This window comes from Lasioglossum baleicum, chromosome 6 (genome assembly GCF_051020765.1).
Source record: "Lasioglossum baleicum chromosome 6, iyLasBale1, whole genome shotgun sequence".
NCBI classification, from domain to species: domain Eukaryota; kingdom Metazoa; phylum Arthropoda; class Insecta; order Hymenoptera; family Halictidae; genus Lasioglossum; species Lasioglossum baleicum.
The window spans coordinates 17,559,404-17,579,796 of record NC_134934.1 but is presented as its reverse complement, the minus strand read 5'-3'; the positions used below and the strand labels follow the sequence as shown (position 1 = coordinate 17,579,796).

The 20,393-nt window shown below is 36.4% G+C and overlaps 1 protein-coding gene across 4 annotated transcripts in view; it reads left to right on the top strand.

The window, feature by feature from the left end:
* Ssh (Protein phosphatase Slingshot) overlaps positions 1–20,393 on the top strand; it is a 109,499-nt gene that overhangs the window by 71,957 nt on the left and 17,149 nt on the right. Inside the window, exon 1 of one of the 4 annotated variants that reach the window (XM_076426309.1) lies at positions 13,737–19,177. The exons of the other annotated variants lie outside the window; for them this stretch is intronic. Within the exon in view, the coding sequence (XP_076282424.1) occupies positions 19,059–19,177 (119 nt within the window). The 5' untranslated portion in view covers positions 13,737–19,058. Of the gene's footprint in view, positions 1–13,736; positions 19,178–20,393 lie in introns of those variants that run through there. 4 annotated transcript variants of the gene reach the window in all.

Genomic DNA, 20,393 nt, shown 5'->3' with positions numbered 1-20,393 from the left:
TACTGCAAAACGATTGATTTCTTCCTGTTTGTGTTGTAAGATGTATTTCTTTAAAATGTCTCGTTATAAATGCAACATTATTTGTCGATTTACAGTGTAGAACAGAAATGCGTGAATTATTATCCTAGACTCTTTTATGCAACTATTTTTGAGGAGCGCATGATGGTTAATAAAATTATTCTAATATATTGTAAGCCTATTTTGCTCCCTTCTGGTTTATTCCATTCGAAATTAACTTATTCGATTGTGCCAATTAACATCGCTATTTATTTATTCCATATTCCTTTTTTGAAGGAGTAAATACGAAAATGATTGAGTCAATTCCTTCATTCGTGAATATATCATTTTCAACAGTGCAACATTTTAATAAATTCAATCTTGTCCATCTCATAATACATATGTTATTCTCATATTATGAACCGTGCAAAATTTAAATAAACTCAATCTTGTCGTTCTCATAAGTAAAAATAGTTCGGTAGATAAAATACCACACTGTAACGACGTTGGAAGATCTTAAAAATACTGTTACTCTCTCTTGAATGTGTTAAAAGTATTAACAGAAGTGTTTTCATTTGATTTGAAGGTTTTGGTAAAGGACTAATTACAAACTATCAGATTTATATTATACATATGTATAAGAGCAACAGACGTTATTCTTTATTACAATGAGAAAAGAAGAAAATAGTCTGAAGAAGAACATAGATGTACTAACTAAACTTGTCGACAAAAGCGCGGTACATATTTAATATAATTTTTGTTTCTTACAACTGATTTTAAATATTGATTGTGCATGAAGATCCTCAGTCTACTCGTAAAGCTACGTCCACACTGAACCTTTTAGTCGATGTTTGCCAATCAAAATTTGTAGATTATATTGAAAACCTTTTATCTTTAACGTATTTGCATAACTTCTCATTTCAAGACCATAAATTAATGTATTAGCGAGCAAAGAATGGACATTCAGACAAATTTCGTAATATATTTAGAGGAACATCAACAAGTTGTTGAAAGAAATGCAGTAAATGGGTCCCCGGTCGACTATACAAGGGTTAATGGGTTTTAGAGCTCGGTAGATTTAACGTGAATGGAGTCGAGTTTTGGCCAGTCGGATCGAGCAAACGGCGCACAGTGCGTCGGGAAGACAATTGTCGCATGGGACGCGGCGTGAAATAAAACGAAAGCAAAAAAAAAAGAAAGAAAAATGTGGTCGAATCGGCGTCGCGCGATGCTATCGATGCGGAAGAGGTTGAGCCGAATGAAAGGAAAAATGAAGCGTGGGCCGTGGCTTAATTGGTCGGCATCGCAATTGTCTCATGCGCGGTTGGACGGCGAGGAACTTTCTTGCCTGCCCAACCTCTTCCGCTCGCGGATTTTTCAGCGCGGGTGAAAACACGTCCTGCTCTTCCCACACGAATTGCCTGCCGGTAATTATGTTCGATGATCTCTTTTGTTCCCCGCGCCTCGTGGCGAGACGCGAAATCCATTTCGGAGCTGCTCCTCTGGCAGACGACGCACAGTGGGATATTTGACCCGAAATGTCGGAAAAAGGTCAATTTCGAACATTTAAAGGTCTGAAGAATAATTATAGTAAACCTTATTAAGGTAATTATTAGACTGCGGATTTTATGCATTTATGACAAAAATGGGTACGTACAATTTAAAAGAGTGGCGGTATTAAAAAGATTTAAGGCCATCAGTGTATTAGTTTCATCTTAACAAGATAATGAAAAGAAGAATGAAATTTTTATTTGGCTCCTGTGTCTTGCAATCAATGTCAACGTTTTTTATTTTGCATAAAGATCCGCAGTCTAGGAATTATATAAGGTCTACTTCATTGCAAATTAAACATTAAACCGTCTCCGAAACAGCGTTCATTCGTTAGCGATTTTTAACTGTTTTAACACTAATCCTACCAAGCTCGAAACATATAAAAGTGAAACTCCTTATAAAATTAAGAAGACGTCAATTCTGGAATTTCCTATGAAAGCGTTTCTATAATTTCAATAACTATGGGTCAGAAAACCGGTCAATTTGACTGAATTTAAGGAAATTGCGTAAATTCTTACATTACAGTAGGATTTCAAGTAGCGCTTTCACAGATTTCATTTCGTTATCACTTAAATTAGTACAGTTATTAATATTTGAACATAATACTTACTGAACCAATTTAGATAACATTTTTCAGTAACATTCTTAAGAATATTACCTTAACGAAGCTTCTACCACCAAAAGAAGCTGAAAATATACATGACAATTCACATATTTCAGTTTAAGTGGCTTTTATAAAAATTGAGTTTTTCAACATTGTTTTCGCGACAATAATATTTTGTGCAATGTAAACGTAAATTTGAAGAAGTGTGTCTCGCATAAAACCGCACGAAGATATATCTGGTACCACAAACAGAGTTGTGCAGACACCTTCTTGCACAAGGCTTCTGGAAAATGGCTGCCACGTGCTTCCAATTTCAGACGTACAGCCCAATTTTCCAGCAAATACTGCTTAAATTTCATATAATATTACGCACATATTAATTTTTTTAAAGAAACAATTTTACAAATAAGAAAACTCGTAAAATTTCCTTTGAATCGCTTATAAACGTGTGCGATTTCCCTAATTTATAACGTCGCTCTCGTACGCAGCGTTGAAAATTCTTGACTGAAATCGCGAACAGAGGTTCCCAAGATGAGGTAGCAGCATTTGTCGCGAAATATTTTGCAGTTTCCGTCGACGGCAACTCGTCTCGAGTGTAAGTGGTCGGCTCGGTGGTATTGGTGGAGACTGATCGATTCTCGCCACGCGCTCGTCGAGATCCATTGTTGTGGAATGCACGACGAGGATCGTTACACCACCGAAAACTCCGTCGGTCTATCGTCGTTGACGTTGTCATCCTATTTTTGGAGAAGCCTCGGTGGACTCGGCCGTCAATGTGGTGGTGGGGTTGCTCGCGACCATGGACCATCGCCCGCGCCATTTATGGGCGCGTCGCGACGCATGGTCACTTTGCCGAATTCTACTATGCGACCCTGAAATATTATGGGGGTTACTGGCACCATGCACCCTCCATAATTTTCGCTACATCTTTCATATTTCTCTCCCCAAGCAATGAGCAGTTGTTTGAAGAAGGAAAAAATTGACAATTTTTCAAAATCAGTCACCACAAAATTGGGTGAAATGAATGCAATCTATAAAATTGATCCATTAAAATCTCTGATGTGAATAATTATATTTTTAATCTAGATTTCACGGATCAGAAGCGAATTTAGCACATAACAAAATTTGAAACAGAACATTTCTATATTGTTTTCAATTTATCGAAGCTATTGAGGGAAGAATTAAATTTTGACTCATCTTTTGTGTCTTCCAACAGTTCCAACTGATGCAGACAATTTTTATTTTACGCCAAAATCCGCAATCTAATGCATTTAGAAAATTGTATGGATTCTCACGATCAAGTTTTCCACGCTTACTTAAGAGCTATTTGTCAGCTGCAATAAAACCATTTTTCGTCATTTTTAAGTATAATCGAAAACAGTTTAGTCGAAATAATTGTTATTTTATGATAGTTCTACACATTGGTGATGACTAGACTGCGGATTTTATGCATTTATGACAAAAATGGACACGTACAATTTAACGAAGTGTCATGTTAAAAATATTTAAAGACATCAACGTATTAGTTTCAGCTTAATAGGATAATTAAAAGAAGAACGCAATTTTTATTTGACTCCTGTGTCCTGCAATCAATGCAAACCTTTTTATTTTGCATAATGATCCGCAGTCTAGTTATGACTATTGTGGTCCCTGAGCAGCTCAAAGAAAACTACTTTGAAGCATGTCGAACGAATCGCATCGGTTATTCGAATTTTTCGAAAATCCGCAAGGTGTGCCCGACAAACGAATTCTAATTGGCTGTCGATATGACATTTGTGCAGAGTGCAGACAACAATTAAAGATCATTTACGCGATGACCTGTCGAGCTGGAAGGCAGGTGGCTGCGCTCAGATGTATTTTACGTTCTCCGGTCACTTTCACTACTGTCGCTTGAACGTCGATTCGTAATGCTATCCGCGCGTTAGGTAACCGATGAATAACGAAGCGACATCACGGAAAGAAAGTGGTACTTCGACAGGAAATTTCGAATTTCGTGAGTTTCTGTAAACCGGATTCGGAGCTCTGCGCGGACGAACAGGTTCGACGCGATGAACCTAGTTTCCGAGGAAAAGCGACTCTTTTCGATCTACCTGATAGATTGGAGGAGAGACAATTGCGGATGAGGATTTTTTTGTCACTGTCTAAATTATTATTATTATACTCAGGACGTGCTGGAACGAGTTAATTGATTTCGAAACCTTGTTTGTTCGAATATCCGTTAAAATTGTGGATATTTGATCAGGTGTATGCAATAATTATTTTTTTAATCTAGATTTCACATAATACAATTTAGCTATCACCGCAGAAATTAATTTTTAATTCGTAATGCATTCAAGCTTTAAAATAAGCCAATAATGGGGCTTCAAAAATAGATAAAAAATATAAGATGGTAAAAGATTCAGAGGTGTCGCTAGATCACGATTTGTCTCCCCACTCTACCTTCCCCTTCTACGATGCTATCCCCCATGCTTCCACCTTGGCTCGATCACGTGACGCGCTTCGTCCCGGACGTGCACGTGTCATGATGTCACGTGACTACTCCGATAGGTACTGGTAGAGAGAGGGGGTAACTTTTTCTCCTCGATTCGAGTCAGTTCCCCTGGTCTGGCGACACTGGGTGTATGCAGAAGTTTTAGTCTTTTTCAATTGTTCATGGGTAATGACTAGACTGCGGATCTTTATGCAAAATAAAATTGTTGTGCATAAATATTGATTGTGGGAAGCAGGAACAACATAAAAATTGATTTCATCCCTTAGCGACTTTGTTACATTGAAAGCAACATTACAACATTCTTGAATTTTTCAAATCTTTCGTTGTTTTATACTTTGCCTAACCAATTTTTTCATAAATGCATAAAGATCCACAGTCTAGTAATGACTATATCCTTTCGCTTTTTTTGTGCAATTGTTTATTAGCTATTGATGTGTCTACGTTATCAAATTCATTGTCGAATAGTAATCTTGTATGTCGTGTAAAAATAAAACAAAAAATAGAGAAAAGACAAACTTTCGTACTTACACATCTTCCCAAATATTCTTGCTTCAAGAACATGTAAAATTGTTTTACTAAAATGTTATTTTTCTAGGAGCAATAAAAAAAGTTAGGCTTGTTCACTTATGTATGTATCAGTAGTACGGAACTGATTAATTTAGATTTTCGTATATTTATAGATTTATTCGTACATACTACGTGAATCTGAAGCGTGTAACAATTAAAACGAGATCATAACAATTCTGTGGAATGAAACAAAAGTTATTGTTGATACTATACAATTGTTTTTAACACTTTCATCTCGCTGAACACTCTTGAAGGATAATCGATGGTGTTTAGGACGATTTACTGCTTTGTTAACCAATTTTCTAAAACATTTTTGCAAGTACTTCCTGTAGTTAATCCTTCTATTGTCCCTAATGCACCAGTTGTTCGTTTCATTAATTCGGCAGAAACTGAGGTAATTCTATGAGTCAAAATTGACCCGGACTCCGCTGCCGGAGAGTTAAAGATAGCACACACGTGCCGTCATATTGTCCAGGAGCGTACCACGTGTACAAATTTACTTGTTCTTATTACATGAGCCGTTTAAGAAATGGTGAAAGTCGAAACAGTTGATCATTGGATAACGAGGAATTCAGTAAAAGTTCTACAAAACACAATAATATCGTCTTTTAATATCGTCCTTTCATGCAACTATTTTTGAGGAGCGTATGAGGATTAATAAAATTAATCGTGACAATAGCAGTGACAATTAATTTCGCTTTTATTTATTTAGTCACTAAACTAAAACTAAAACACAACAAGAATTATACATATACATACGCATACATTTACGGTGGGTCAAGTTATTACGGAACAATGTGCCCCAAGTCACAGTAACACAAATCTACAAAATCTACAACAATATTTTAGTTATAGGTATAAAATAACGAATGAAACCTATTACCACATGTTCTTAAATGTCGTTTGATCGATAAGAATAAAATAATCAGTGGCATCGATATTAAATAATGGAAATAGGAAAAGTAGGGATCGAAAAGTATTTACTTATCTGGTACGTAATTAAACCTTCGTTAAAAACACACGCTACACTACCGCCGGCCCCACAAAGATGGCCGACAGACTTTACCCACTTTTATAACGAATAGAGCTGAAAGCGAATCGGGCGTTCTTCTCCTTTTCTCTAAATAATGATCGGAACAATTTACCCCGGGAACTTTTAGCCCCGGTCTCCCCTGTCTTGCACTTTCTATCCTCTTCATCTCTCGAATGCTGGTTCTGTTTAATCGCTAGTGCGGTTTTTGTTCATGTCGCCAGCACAAAAGCTATCGGGTTTGCCGGTTTCCAGGTCGTCGACAACAGGTTTGGGTGTGGTTTTGTGCCGCGGCGATAAGTGTATTCCTCTTTCTTGACCGCGCGGAACGATCCATCTCCGATTAGGATCGATTCGGGACGTCGCGTCGCGTCGGTTCTGATTACGCAACGTTAAACTTCCTAGTCTTTATCCGGCGAACTTGTTAACGCGCAGCTAAACGCGTCTCAATAGGAGCAGGAAGAGCTCTCCCGGATTAACGGGGAATCAATGAACCTTCGCGGGCTCCGAACCGGTTTCCAACCGGATGACGAACACATCGGCACAAAGTGACACCTCGCCACGATGATAAGACCATCGATACTCGACACGACGCGTTCCCGATCGTTGCTCAGATTCCCGGGACGATTTTTATCGGCCGTCCACCGACCAGGACACGCGAACCATCGCCAATTATCAGTTCAGTGACCATTAACTCGCTACGTTTCGCCAGAGTCGTTTTATTAGACATCATTGGCTCGTTCTTTCTCTCTTCCTCTCTTTTACTCTCTGCGTCGGTCTCGTTTCGTCTCCCGGTTTCACTTTTTCACAGAGAAATCGCAGTGTCGCCCGAACCGCCACGCCAAATACTTTCGCGATCCGAACAAAAATACAGCCGCTTTCCCATTAAAAGAAAAGTTGCAAGTAAATTTCAGGCTACCACTTCCTAGTCGATAGCAAGATCGTGTCACTGAACGGAGAGCGTAACTCCTGTACGCTGCTTGCCATTTTGCTTTGCGACGATTATATATTGTTGGCTTTGGCGCATGTGAAATCCAAGTCGAGCGAAATTCAAATTAACCTTCCAATCTCTCTTTCTTCTTAATGAAACACCGTCGGTCTTTCAGCTTCTTTTTTTTTGTAAAACATAAGTGAAATTTCGTGCACACCGACTCGCGTAAGTGGACTGCGGTTGTGATGCATTTATGACAAGAAGATGTAGCTTTTGTTTCTCTTGCAATTGATCCAGACAATTTTTATTTCGCGTAAAAGATATTTGCACACTCGTTACGAAAGAATACCCTTTTGAAAGTCGGCCAGATGACAAGATTTTTGTTTCGGAAGTTAAAACAATTAGTTTAAGGTTTCATAGATGAGAAAGAAATTCTCCGAGACTCTGTTGAAAATCTCAAAAATGCTAGGAGCTTGAAAATGGATAGGAGAATTATTTTTAACATACAATACTTTTTTCTTAATCTCGTCAACCAACTACTGAAGAGTCGTTTCGAAGAGAACACGTTTAAAGTTTCCAAATCAATTTTAAAGTTAGTAAATAGGATATTTCCTTTAATATTTTTATTTTGAAAGTTTTGCATAAGTGTGAAGTCTGATAAAGACAATTCTGGTGATTAAATAAGACTATGTTAAGGATTAAGGATCGTGTTCATAAAAATAAGTATGCAATACTTATTTCGCCAATAATTTTCAGGAGTAACAATGCATTCTATAAATTCGTTTCATCAAACATCACCAATTTCTACGAATTTCTATGAAGAATGAAATGACTTAATTGCAAATCACTCGTTGAAAACCATGCCAAGAGAAATTCTTTTGAATGAATGAAACAGTTGAAAAATGAAAAATACTTTCTCTCGAACTGCTTTCTGTGAAACGGTCAGTTCAAATGCGCCAACTTAATAGTTACGCACAAGTTGCATGTCAATTGCTAGATGGAGCATACTTTCCATTAAATTAAAACTGTTATCCTTTATAGTACATGGGTAAAAAATAGTAGAACATTTGCTACCAACTTTCTATAGCTATAAGTGAAATTTTTGGAAGGATGATGGAAGATATGGAAGTTCCGTTTCTTATTGGGTTTTCTCTAAAGTGGTAATGTTGAATTTTTCCAACATTTGTTTGAAATTTTGAGTTTTAAAAGAATATAGAGTTGTTCGAAAATGATTGTTGAATTTTTCCAACATTTGTTTGAAATTTTGAGTTTTAAAAAAATATAGAGATGTTCGAAAATGAATGTTGAATTTTTCCAACATTTGTTTAAAATTTTGAGTTTTAAAAAAATATAGAGATGTTGGAAAATGAATGACAGTAAAAATCGGCTTGAACCTTGAACACGTCCATAGGGGAAACCTAGAATAATTGATTTACTGTTCAAGCGACGGAATAGTAACAATATCACCAAAAATGTTCCATTTTATATACATTTATTACTGTTTCGCTATACTGGAAACTACAAAAATTAACGTAGTAGCACAATTTCCAAATTAACCATTCAGGAACTACGTCTGTGCATCGTACTGGCTCTAACTAGTGTTTCAACAATTATTATATGGGGCCAGACTCTCTTAAGTACACAGTACACTTTCAGCCATTATTTCTTACTTTCTAAAATTTTAAAACAGCTAAGAAAAAAGCGTCCAAGCCTTCTGAGTAGACAAAATAAAAATGTTCACCGATTTTCAGAAACAGAAGCAAATAAAAATATCGCCCTTCGTTTGAAAATGTTTTATAGTTAAAAAAAATATACCGACAGCCTTAAATTGTTGTGTAGTCTCTTCACTGTTTCAAATTTTATTGACTCATTTTTCCCACGAGTAGACTGCGGATCTGTATGCAAAATAAAAATATTCTTCCTCGATTTGAAGAGACAGAGAAATCGAAATAAAACCATCTCCTTTCCCTCTAAAATTGTCTACAGTTACAAAATAATATACTTACAGCCTTAAATTTTTATAATCTGTTCGAAATTCCACCTACTTATTTTTTCCATAAATGCATAAAATTTACGCAAAACTTACATAAAATTTTCTAACAGTTAAAATTAATATACCTACAGCCTTAAATTTTTATAATCTGTTCGAACTTCCACCTACTTATTTTTTCCATAAATGCATAAAATTTACGCTGCTGCTTACGAGTGTCCATGGACTTGAAAATATGTTATTCGAGCATAGCTAATTATACTGAACCAATATTGAGAATTTCTCTAAACTGCTTGGAAATTACGTTCTAAGAGTTACAAGTAATCGAGAGAAAAATCGATTTTTCCTCCGCGAAGCGGGAAATTCTTCATCGTCGCGATAATTTCTGCACATTGCAAAGCGAACAGGTCTGTCCGGTAGACTTGAATACATTGTATAATGAGCGTGATTCCCGAAGAAATCGTTTTTATCGAACCTTGATCAGTGGGAGTGAACCAGCAACGGTTTTCTAAACTGGTTCCGCCTATCAAGCCGACAGGCGTCGATGTACAGCAGGTTGCATCTCGTCGAATTCTCAGACTATTGCACGGTCTGGTCTGTGACTATGGCAGCCGATGATAGCCGCAATGGATTTTCGTTGATTGACGCCCATCGACCTCGCATTCAAGGATAACGAGTTCTTTTTTTCTGCCGCAAAGCAAACTTCATTAAGCCCGCGACAATTTTAGAATCCTGATCAATATTTGTCTGTTTGAACACTATGTTTACCGAGCTCTAGAAATAACTATTTCACATTATTTTATAAATGCAATAAGGATGTGTCTATCTAAATTTTTTGCCATTTTTCCAATAATATATACCCAAAGAAATAAATTTGGTAAATAATTCCTCAGAGATTTACGATCTTAATCGCAAATTAAGAATTTTAGAACCCGTGATCTCTCTCTCTCGACGGATCCCGTAAACCTAGCGTTAAAAATGAATAAAGGTTGCAATGATACGCCAGATGTTTATAAAATCGATTAAACAATTTTGGCTATGTTCATTAGGCTAATAGTGGCTTTCCTTTGTTACGTTTTTCAAGATCTCTACAAGAAAATGTAAGGAAAAAGTAATCATTTATTACCACGCTTATATTAGCTTGCTGAGTTGTTGTTGTATGCGTCAAATCTTGTAATCGAATTGTAAACCACTTCCCGATGAGCTAGAGACTTCAAACTTTAAACATAGCTCAGAACTGCATGACAATGCAATATTAAAACAACAAATTTTTTAAAAAACTGTGCGTTCATGAGAAAAAAAATTTTAATATTAACCGTGATACCTCGTCGCGTGACGCTCGGTAGTACGTCATCGCGTTTAGCGATCCCCACTCCGCGCGCCAGCGCTCCCTACTCCACTAAGCGTTCCCACTCCGACTTCTAAAAAGTTTTTTTTCTATATTTTTTTTATTCATCTACAATTCTGTTCTGATGTTGATTGTGCAGTGAACGAAATCAATTGTCTGATTGAAATCAGGAAAATTCCACGAATATCTTGGTACAAGTTTCATAAAGAAACAATTAAAAACAAAACAGTTTTGTTACAAACTTTTCACAAATATCGTGCGGGGTCGCCAGATTATTACTGGGAAGAGAGGATCACATTTTCCCCTCGATTCGTGTTCCCTTCCCTCATCCGGCAACTCTCTGTAGAACTCCTTCGCATATTTCGAAACATTACTATACTAGAGTTTGTAATGGTTGGGCTGCTGTACGATAGACCACTTTGTTTACCCCGTGGTAGGTATTCTTAGTCTGCAAAACATTCAGCAATTATTCATTTGTCATTTCGAGTTATTATTGTAGTTTAATGGTTTAAATCTTTTATTTTAGGCACTGTCACGCGCACCTACGCGTCCGTTGCGCACAAAAGTAATCTCATTGTTAACGTTCTGGCACGAATAATGGCACCGAACTCCACAAAAGCTACGCTCAATTCATGCCACGCTATTCTTTCCCCTTGGTTGATTCATTGTCGTTTTTCTGTCGAGACGCACAAAACCAATCCTCTTCGCGTTGTTGATTTCAATGAGAAATGGACTCAAAGAAAAGATTCAGCTTACTTTTTGTGATTTCCGAGGTCATTTGATACAATCTTTCCCTTTCCGAAAATGTTCTCCGCGGCTTCCTTAAGGAGTTATTAACAAACAACGCGGACCAATCAGAGCGCGGCTACTGCGAACGGATTCCAGCTCGGCCAATGTCAGCGCCGCGCTCAGCGGGACCTGTGCTCTGATTGGTCCGTGTTTTTCGTTAATAACTCCTCAACAAAGCTGCGGGCAACATTTTCGCAAACGGAAAAGTTATTTCAAATCATCTCAGGAATCCTTTCAAGGAAATACAACATTTTTTGAACACAATTCGTGGCTTTATTTTCGCTTTTATTTCGTCTAAATCATCAAAAAATTGGATGCTGTTTCTTCCCTTAATGATTTTAATAGAGGAGAAATCATATATATTAATATCTTCAATTTTTCAAATTTTCCAACAATTTCGAATTTCATCTACTCAATTTTGTTATAAATGCATAAAGATCCGCAGTCTATTAACAACTATACTAATTTAGATGATAACGAAATGCAGTCTGTGCGAAAGTGCTCTGTATATCTACTCGAAAAGCTTCTGGAATGTAAGAATTTACATAATTTCCTTAAAACACTTAAAAATTTGTTAAAGAATGAACGCTGCATCAGAGATTGTTTAAAAGCTCCAAGCGTACTATAAAATCTCTTAACTTTCGTTGATGTGGAGTACTTCACGGATGTACAAATAAGAAAATATTCTTTAAATTATTCTTCAGACGTTTAACTATTGGGTTGGCAAGAATTTCGTTATTTTGAGGTAAAATAGAGCCGAATTTCTTTATTCAAGCAATGAGCTTTAATGAATAAGATATTTTCCCTTCTGTTCGATGATCTTCTGCCAAAAAGTATAAATAAGAAAATATTTTATTGATTAAAGTTCATCGCTTGAATAAAATAATTCGGTTTCATTTCACCTTAAAATACCGAAATTACTTTCTCGCCAATCCAATACATCGGACAACAAAAATTGTACGATTCTTTTTTCTTCCATCAAGCTATAAAACCCCACATGGGATTATTAGACTACCGTTTCGATCAATTATTTAACGGTAGCGCCGAAAGCATCTATAAATTTGATAGTCAACATTTACGATCGATGATTGGAATTATTTTTTTTTACAACTCTCAAGGTGTAAGCAGTGAGCCTTAAGAAATTTATGTATATAAAGTAAGGGGCAAAGAGAGGGTTTGCACAAAAAGGCATCTATTGTATATTTTTGTATACTTTTTGTATATTTTATTTTTTGTATATATCGTATATTGTATATTAATTGTTACAAAGTTTGTGAATCATGAAAGTTGATGAATGTAGATCGGTCATTGCAATAACACGTGATTAGGATCCTGTATCAGACAACCACATAGGCAACTTGTGTCAGCAGCAAGTTTAATCTTAAAAAGGGGAGGCCTTCAGCTGATAGCGTCCAGATCGAAGGTCTCTAAATACGCAAAATTTAAAAATCAACTGTTTCCCGACTTTCCGGGTCAAATACGCCACTGAGCACAGTGAGTTTTCGGCGCGAAACGAGAGCGGAGAAAAATGTGGAGCGCAGGAGCGCATTTACACAGTCGTTAACACAGTGTCCTGGTCAGCGGCGACCCTAAGCAGCGACGCACGAGTGTCGGTGAGATCGTTATCAACGGTAGTTAATGCTCCAACCAGACACTGTTGATGTCACTAGTTGTTCCCGCGGCGTTCTCGTGAATGCTAAAAGTATAATCGTTTCCATTCCTTTCACTGTTGTGACTACAACGTAGAACGTGTTCGAGGATACAAGGAATTGTACACGCACCTCCGTTCTGCTTCGAAGAATAACCACTGGCAAGATGTGCTGCCGCGATCTACAGTAGATACGCGCGCAGATCATCACACTGGATGATTCAAGAAAATCGATGTCCTCACCCTTCCGCGGACTTTCTCGATTTTTGAATACAGATACTTCGCTGAAGTACAGTCTCGTGAATATTTTCTCGGCGATTGACAAAGCTGTCAGTGTTTCACACGCTCACTATCGGCCATGACATATGAGTGGCGACCATGATCTCGTATTTTATGTAAAGAAAATTAGTTTTATGCATGTCGTCGATATTCGAAATTATTGTACAAATTTCATATTTTGTTAAAGATAGTGTTCAGAGCTGGGTAAAAGAATGACTCTATGAATGAAGAATAGTATAGTATTTCAAGATTAATTTTATTTACGAATTGGAATGATTGATTCAATACTTGTTTCAATATATTTTATGCGTTTAAACTGACGTTGTATAAACATAATTATGAATGTCAAGACATATATGCACAGCCATATCCCAAATTCATACATTTTTATATATGAATTGTTTAAAGATGCATATTTTTGAGCCCCATAGGAAGACGTAACCGCTTAAAGGAGTATTCGCCTTTCAAGGCACCAAAAATAGGTAATTATCGTGCATTTTCTTTAATTGAAGAATCACTGTGCAACTTGATCCATCTTACTATGTCTGTATTAACTATTTATATGTGATGTATGCTGAATACAGCTTAAAAATGGAGGACAAAATTATGTTATTATCATCGTTTATTGACCCCCTACTAATATCACTTAATCTGATAACGACGTAAGGGAGATTAAACCTTTCGCAGATTTTTAAACCTTTGCTCTAATAGAGAAATTCTAATAGCGAGAATAAAGATTTACAAACTAAATGTAGATTGCTTTATTCGAGGAAATCAAAATTCAAGATGCTTGTACACGTTTAGACATCTTGAAATTAAAAATTGATTTCAACACATTTCGCTATAGGAATTTATATGTTTTGCGTGTCAAGCTTCTACATATGTGAAATAATATATCTTTTTAATTTCAAATATAAATCAACAGCAGTCGATATAACAATTACTTACGCAGTAGAAATGTCAAGGAAAGGATAAGCAATAATAATTATGAAGTTTCATCCGTATGAATAACTTCTTACACTACTTAAATATTCATGCTTGAACCATGTTACACATTTAGAATATTTATAAATAAATGTTGCATGCGCAGCTTATATATTTTACTATATTTTCTCTCAATTTTTTAGTTCAATTTTTAATTCAATGTAAAATTGAAGTTATTAAAGTAGTCATTTTTTAAATAGAAATGCGACACGATTCGAAAATCATTTTCAAGATAATTCAAGATGATCACAGCTTATAGTTCTTCACGAGATCGAGAATAGACTTCGAAGAAATTTCGTCATGGGACAGAGATGACACCGCAGTTTCATAAAAAATGGGCATGTAACGGTGTCCGCATTAGTCAGCCCTCTTTTTCACGAGCAATAAGAATGATCTGCCAATAGTTGTCGAGCTTCTACATGGATAGCACTCGTGAAAATACAAATTGAAACATTCGTAAAAAATATGAATATTTCTCGTGACTCTTCCATGGACTTGAAGATTGAAGCTTCTCCATTTATATCCACCTAAAATTTGATACACGATCTTTTTTGTAGCTATTTCATGAAAAAGGAATGAGCGGGTAATAGGCAAATTCATAAAAATTAACTCTACATTTCATTAAAAATTTAATTTTTTATTACATACTGTAAAAGGCCCCTTCGCAGCCTTCAATGAAATGTCTTCACTGTTTTTAATAGGTTCAAAGGTTACAAACTTGTAACACTTTCGGTGAACCACCCTGTACAGCCCGCGACAATACTACGAGACTGTAGGTTTAAACTTCACCTGGGAAAATTAGAAATTGTTAGCTTATTTGTTCATAATCCTGTAGATCTTCACGTGAAAATGTCGAAAATCCAAGTTTCAATCTTAGGAATCCACTGGTTCAAAAGTTACGCGTATTTAAAGTTCAGCGGTTTTCACTGTTTTTGCCAGATAAGGGCGCCGCCATTTTGGCATGTAGGGAGCACCACCGCTAGATTAAAACTTGGATTTTCGGCATTTTCTCGCCAAAGTCTACAGGATTACATAAAGAAAGTTTCAAGGTATTTTAAGGATAATAATTGCCACAGATGTCCAAAAGGTATTTTTGAAATTTCCAATAGAAAAAGTTGTAAAATACAATTTTTCTGTGCAATTCCGACCGATCACTATTTGTCCAGAATCTTGTTTCACGTCAGCAAACTAATTGTTCTAACTTCTCGAGTAAATCCAAGACGCACAATTCACTATTTAAAAAGTTATCCTCCTATTAACTCTTTGCACTTCTTTGTCGAGTGTGACTCGACATCAGAGAAAGAGAAATGCCAATAAAACGGGTTTTTATATGTATTTGGTTCTTCCTTTATGTATTTAAGTGTGTTACCATTTAGTTAAAAACACAAATATCAGTTCCACAAATATAAATTACAACAAAGTTTGAGTAATCTATCTATCTATATAAATAAAAATGTAAATGTTTGTTTGTTCATAATCTAAGATCTCCGAAACGGCTGAACGAAGAAAGCTGTAGTTTGAGCCATTAGACGCAGCGTTTCTTCGGGAAGGTTTTAGGATAATCCAAAGTTGTGACGTTCTTAGTGACCAGAGACGACTTTTTCGCCCCCTGTTGGGCACGTTTCTGCTTATAACTTTTGACTGGTGGCACCAATATTCAATTTGAGCTACTCATTGGATTCAGCTCGCCGAGTTCTTTCAAATGGCCACTGATCCGATTCCGTAGGTTGCATAGTTTCGGAGTTACAACACAAAAAGTGTGCGTTTTTCTTAAACTTTTTGGTTCACCGACTTTTTAAACAGCTGTAGCTTTTCAACGGTAGGTTTTAGGAAAAATCTGAGACCACCTTGGCGATTGGTAATTTAATTTTCTACAACTTTCATATTTGACACTTTTTTCTCCGACGCGATCTAGGGAGTCATGCAAAAACCGATATAAACTCGAAAATGTTGATATTTTGCTTTAAGGTATTTTCGGCCGTAACTTTTGAACCGTTTGACGGAAATCAATTTTGGGCAAACAGGCTTACTTAGCGTGCGAAGGTCTACAAAATGAGTCCAACAGTTTTACAGAAGTTAGAAGCAGAAATATGGTCAAAACGGTAAAATATAGACTGAACCACAGCAACGCGTGGCCGGGTACAGCTAGTATCTAATATAATTGGTAAACAAAATTGTTTGAAGTGAGTAGCAGTCAAGGAACTGTGCTTTGAAGTAAATTTCAAATGAAACACTTGAAATAGTAGGGAGAGTTGTTGGCAAGAAGATTGAAAAATAATGCGGAGTGCAAAGAGAAATTGAGGGAATTGAGGGGAGTACAGTTACCCCCTGTCAGCCATTGCCGGGCTAGTAATGACGCAGACGCGAACGCAACGCGAATAGGGCGCGCGCATTGCGTCACGTGACGCTAGGTAGCGGAAGCGTGGGGTTGCTTGCGGTCAGAAAATGGGGGAATAGCATCGTAGAAGGGGAAGAATAGGGTGGGAGACAAAAGTCTTAATCTGGCGACACTGGTCCGAATACTATGTGACTGACTCTAGTCTTATATTGCCGCGGAGTGTATGGTATATGGGACATGTGAACGTGTTCAAATGTCTTACCATTTTGGCCGGCACTGTACTCTCCGACGGACCTATAAAACTTTGCCCAGGTCAAGATCTACTTTCTTCGAAAAGGTCACCCTCTCGCCTCGGGTTTACAGTTCCACTCGCGGGACTGGTTCCACGTGCGCACGCGGAACGATGGAAAGCGAATCAAAAAGAAAAACGGCGAAAAAAAGGGGCCGGCCCATCAACACTAAATATGGCTGGACTTGGTCGTTTGTCATCGCCCCACCACCGGCAGCCGACTGTCCTACGCACGCTATTCTCATTTGCCAGATCCTACGATCGAATCAGAGTATTTGCCAGTCGACGGAACGTGGCCGCGCTAAGAAAAACCCGTTCATCGGTGAATATCAACCGACGCCCGTGTACGCTCGTGCTCATTCCTCAACAAATATTTGAGCGTGCCATCTCGACGTACCACGCTGTCGAGGAACACGGATTTACATAGTGATGGTGACAGTGGTCCGCCGTTTTTGTGCTTCGGATTCATCGATCCTTGAACTTCGATCGCTGCGGATACCCGTGATCTAGGCTGTTCGTGAAGTGATCCAAATCATTTTCGTGCACGCTTCGGTAATTCCTTCTACGTGTAGCAGTGTAGCACACCTTCCTTTATAAATATTCGAAGTATAGGATGTGAAATGGTTGTTCAAAACCTTTTTGAAACGGCACTTTTCAACACCGCCATCCAATTATCGGAATTCGATTCTTCATTTCACAGTTGGGATTCTAAAGATGTTTTTGAGGACACCTACCGGGCACGTTTATTTATTCACACGTATTTTGCGAAAACATCGCGCATTGTCTCGTTATTTTTAAAAGATGACGGACGCAGAAACTAGTTGATGTTAGAGCTTGGTTGTGTTCTAGTATAACTTTTTTTAAAAGATATTCTAAAATTGTCGGTGAAGGGGGATTTCGGGTATTTGAAAACTTTAGCCAGGACAGAACCTTTGAAATATCGAAATAAACGTGCTACAGTTTGAAATTTTATGCGTTTCGGAATTTTGATTCGCGATTTTATGCATTTTTGACGAAACTGAATGAGTAAAATAGGAAACTGTGTGAAGGCTTTAGAAGAATTTGAGAGTGTCGTTATATTATTTTCGACACCTTGAAAATATTAAAAGAGGAAATTCATTTTCATGCCATTTTTACTTTGTAGAATTGGCTTAGATAATGTCCATTTTCGTAGGTGTTCTAATATTTATGAACGTGGGTGTGCACACGTGTGTAGCAGAGCCGTCGAGTACTCTAATAAATGGACGTTTTGCTACCTGGACGTTTGGTTTCCGAGTATAGTGTATTCTAACGTGTTCTTCTCTTGCAAATACGGAGTGTATGTTCTAACTAACTGCGGATGTTTATGCAATTTCCAATTTTAATAAATTTCAAGAAAGTGGAATGAAATAAAATCCTATTTTTCGTGGGAACAACCTTTGTAGAGCCGAGACAAATAAATAAAAATCGTACTAAATTCTATCGAATTTCATGTTATAATATTTTGTGAAAATTCTCTAACGCGTAACTTGATGAACCACTCCCGGCAAAAGGTGTTTCAAAATAGTCAGTGTGCAAAAATGTTCGAGTAGCATTTCATACACTTTCATTTTATTTTGAAGTTTCTTTTAATCTATTAAATCATTTAAAATCAATTAAAATCAATTAAAATCAATTAAATTTCTGGAATCTAGTGTTCAATTGAAGAAAAATATATTAAAAGTAGCATTGCTATTGTTGTCAATATATTTAATAAAAACAGTAAATATCGTCAACTGATTTTAGCATTCAAATTTAATTTATGTAAGGACCATTTACTTATTTTCCGTCAATTTTACGTTCAATGTGTGAATAATTGTTATAGCAAGTTCATTCATTTTATGCCATAGCAGATTCGGAACTTTCTAAATTTAATGATTGAATAGATTAGAGATTGAATTATTCCTTTATAAAATCTGAGGCTCTGCTATATTTAAGAATTTCGATAATCCTCTATTTATGTACCGTGGTTGATTTAAAAGGAAAATCAAGGATCGATTTCACTATGAAAAGTATAAAACACAAAAGAAACTTGCAACCAATTGGTCATGTTTCGAAACTGTCGAATTATCTAAAGTCTGACCAGTGAAACAACCTCAACTGTGTCTAAATCCTGAAGTTAGCTCGAGTTGTGCGAGACGTATTCCCTTGCTAGGGCATTCTAAAAGCCTTGACGGAAGCGAGTCGCAAGGCCAAGAAGAATCATGGTGACACGTGCTTCGGTGCATGTGACGATCTTCTTTATCTTGTCAGTGATTTTGTGGATGCTGGAGAACCTTCGAAAGAGGAGCATAGTTTTCACTGGCATCGCTAGGGCTACTAGGTAAAGTACTATAATCATGGAACACTTTTCTTCTAACCCTTAGTTGATTTTGTGATTGCTAGACAATTGGGAAATTTGCTGTGGAAGAATCTTAACGTAATATTTTGCTACTAAAGAAAGAAAAAATCATAGAAAAGTATTCGGTTGGTAAGAAAGTAATTTCGGTATTTTAAGGTGAAATATGAAAAGCCCAATTTTGTTACTCAATATGTAGCTGTCTCAGCTTTATGAAAATAGCCAATAACTTCATTAAGCTACCAGAAAGATGGCAAAAGATCATCAAACAAAATGGAAAACATTTGATCGATTAAAGTTCATTGAAAGAAATTTTTATTTCACCTTAAAATACCGAAATTACTTTCTTGCCAACCCAATAGTTTGTATTTTCGTTTAAAACCTCGGGCTAATCGCCCTCGTTCGTTTAATTGTTCGTCAAAATTAATATTTCTATGAGAATATAAAATTATTTTGGCTGTAGAAAACAATTTTATTCGATAAAACATAATTCTATATGTAAACAGTTTACAATGTTCGAAGTTGTTTGTACATTTCCCCACCAATTATGGATTATATAATTACAACCACGATCAGGAAAGAAGAGAAAGTTTATAATAAAGCTTGTTTCTTCCATAGAAGTATGCATAGCGGAGAAATTCACTTGATCGTACTCACGTAGCACATAACAGTTGATAATATATTATGTAACTATGCACATACACATAATTTATCATTATGAATCAGTCATAATAAAGCTTTCCTGTTTTTCTGTTATGGAACCTATCTTAATAAACAGTCTAAAACAACTCGTTTCAAACGTATAACAAAACATTATAATTTCATAATATTAACTTTTTGCTTTCCATAAATAAGCGACATGTATACAATAATTAATAAGAAAATTTGTTTAAAATTAGTAAGAAGCTGTTTTCTGAAGTACATTTCGTATAAAACATTTTAAATGGTACGGGACCAGTCGAGGACAACATTGAACGATTAAAAAACGATTAAAAGTGCTACAAGTTAAATAACGTGTTAATTAATTAAAAAATGTTAACACTAGGTCTTTTCGTAAGCTAATACTTGATTGGGATAGACCGAAAAAGATACAAACATATTTTCGATCAGATTTCTTAAATAAATAATTATCGAGTTCAAGTCTCTTGATATTTTCTTGCCAATGAAGAATGAGGAAACCTCTGAAACTATTCTGTTCGTA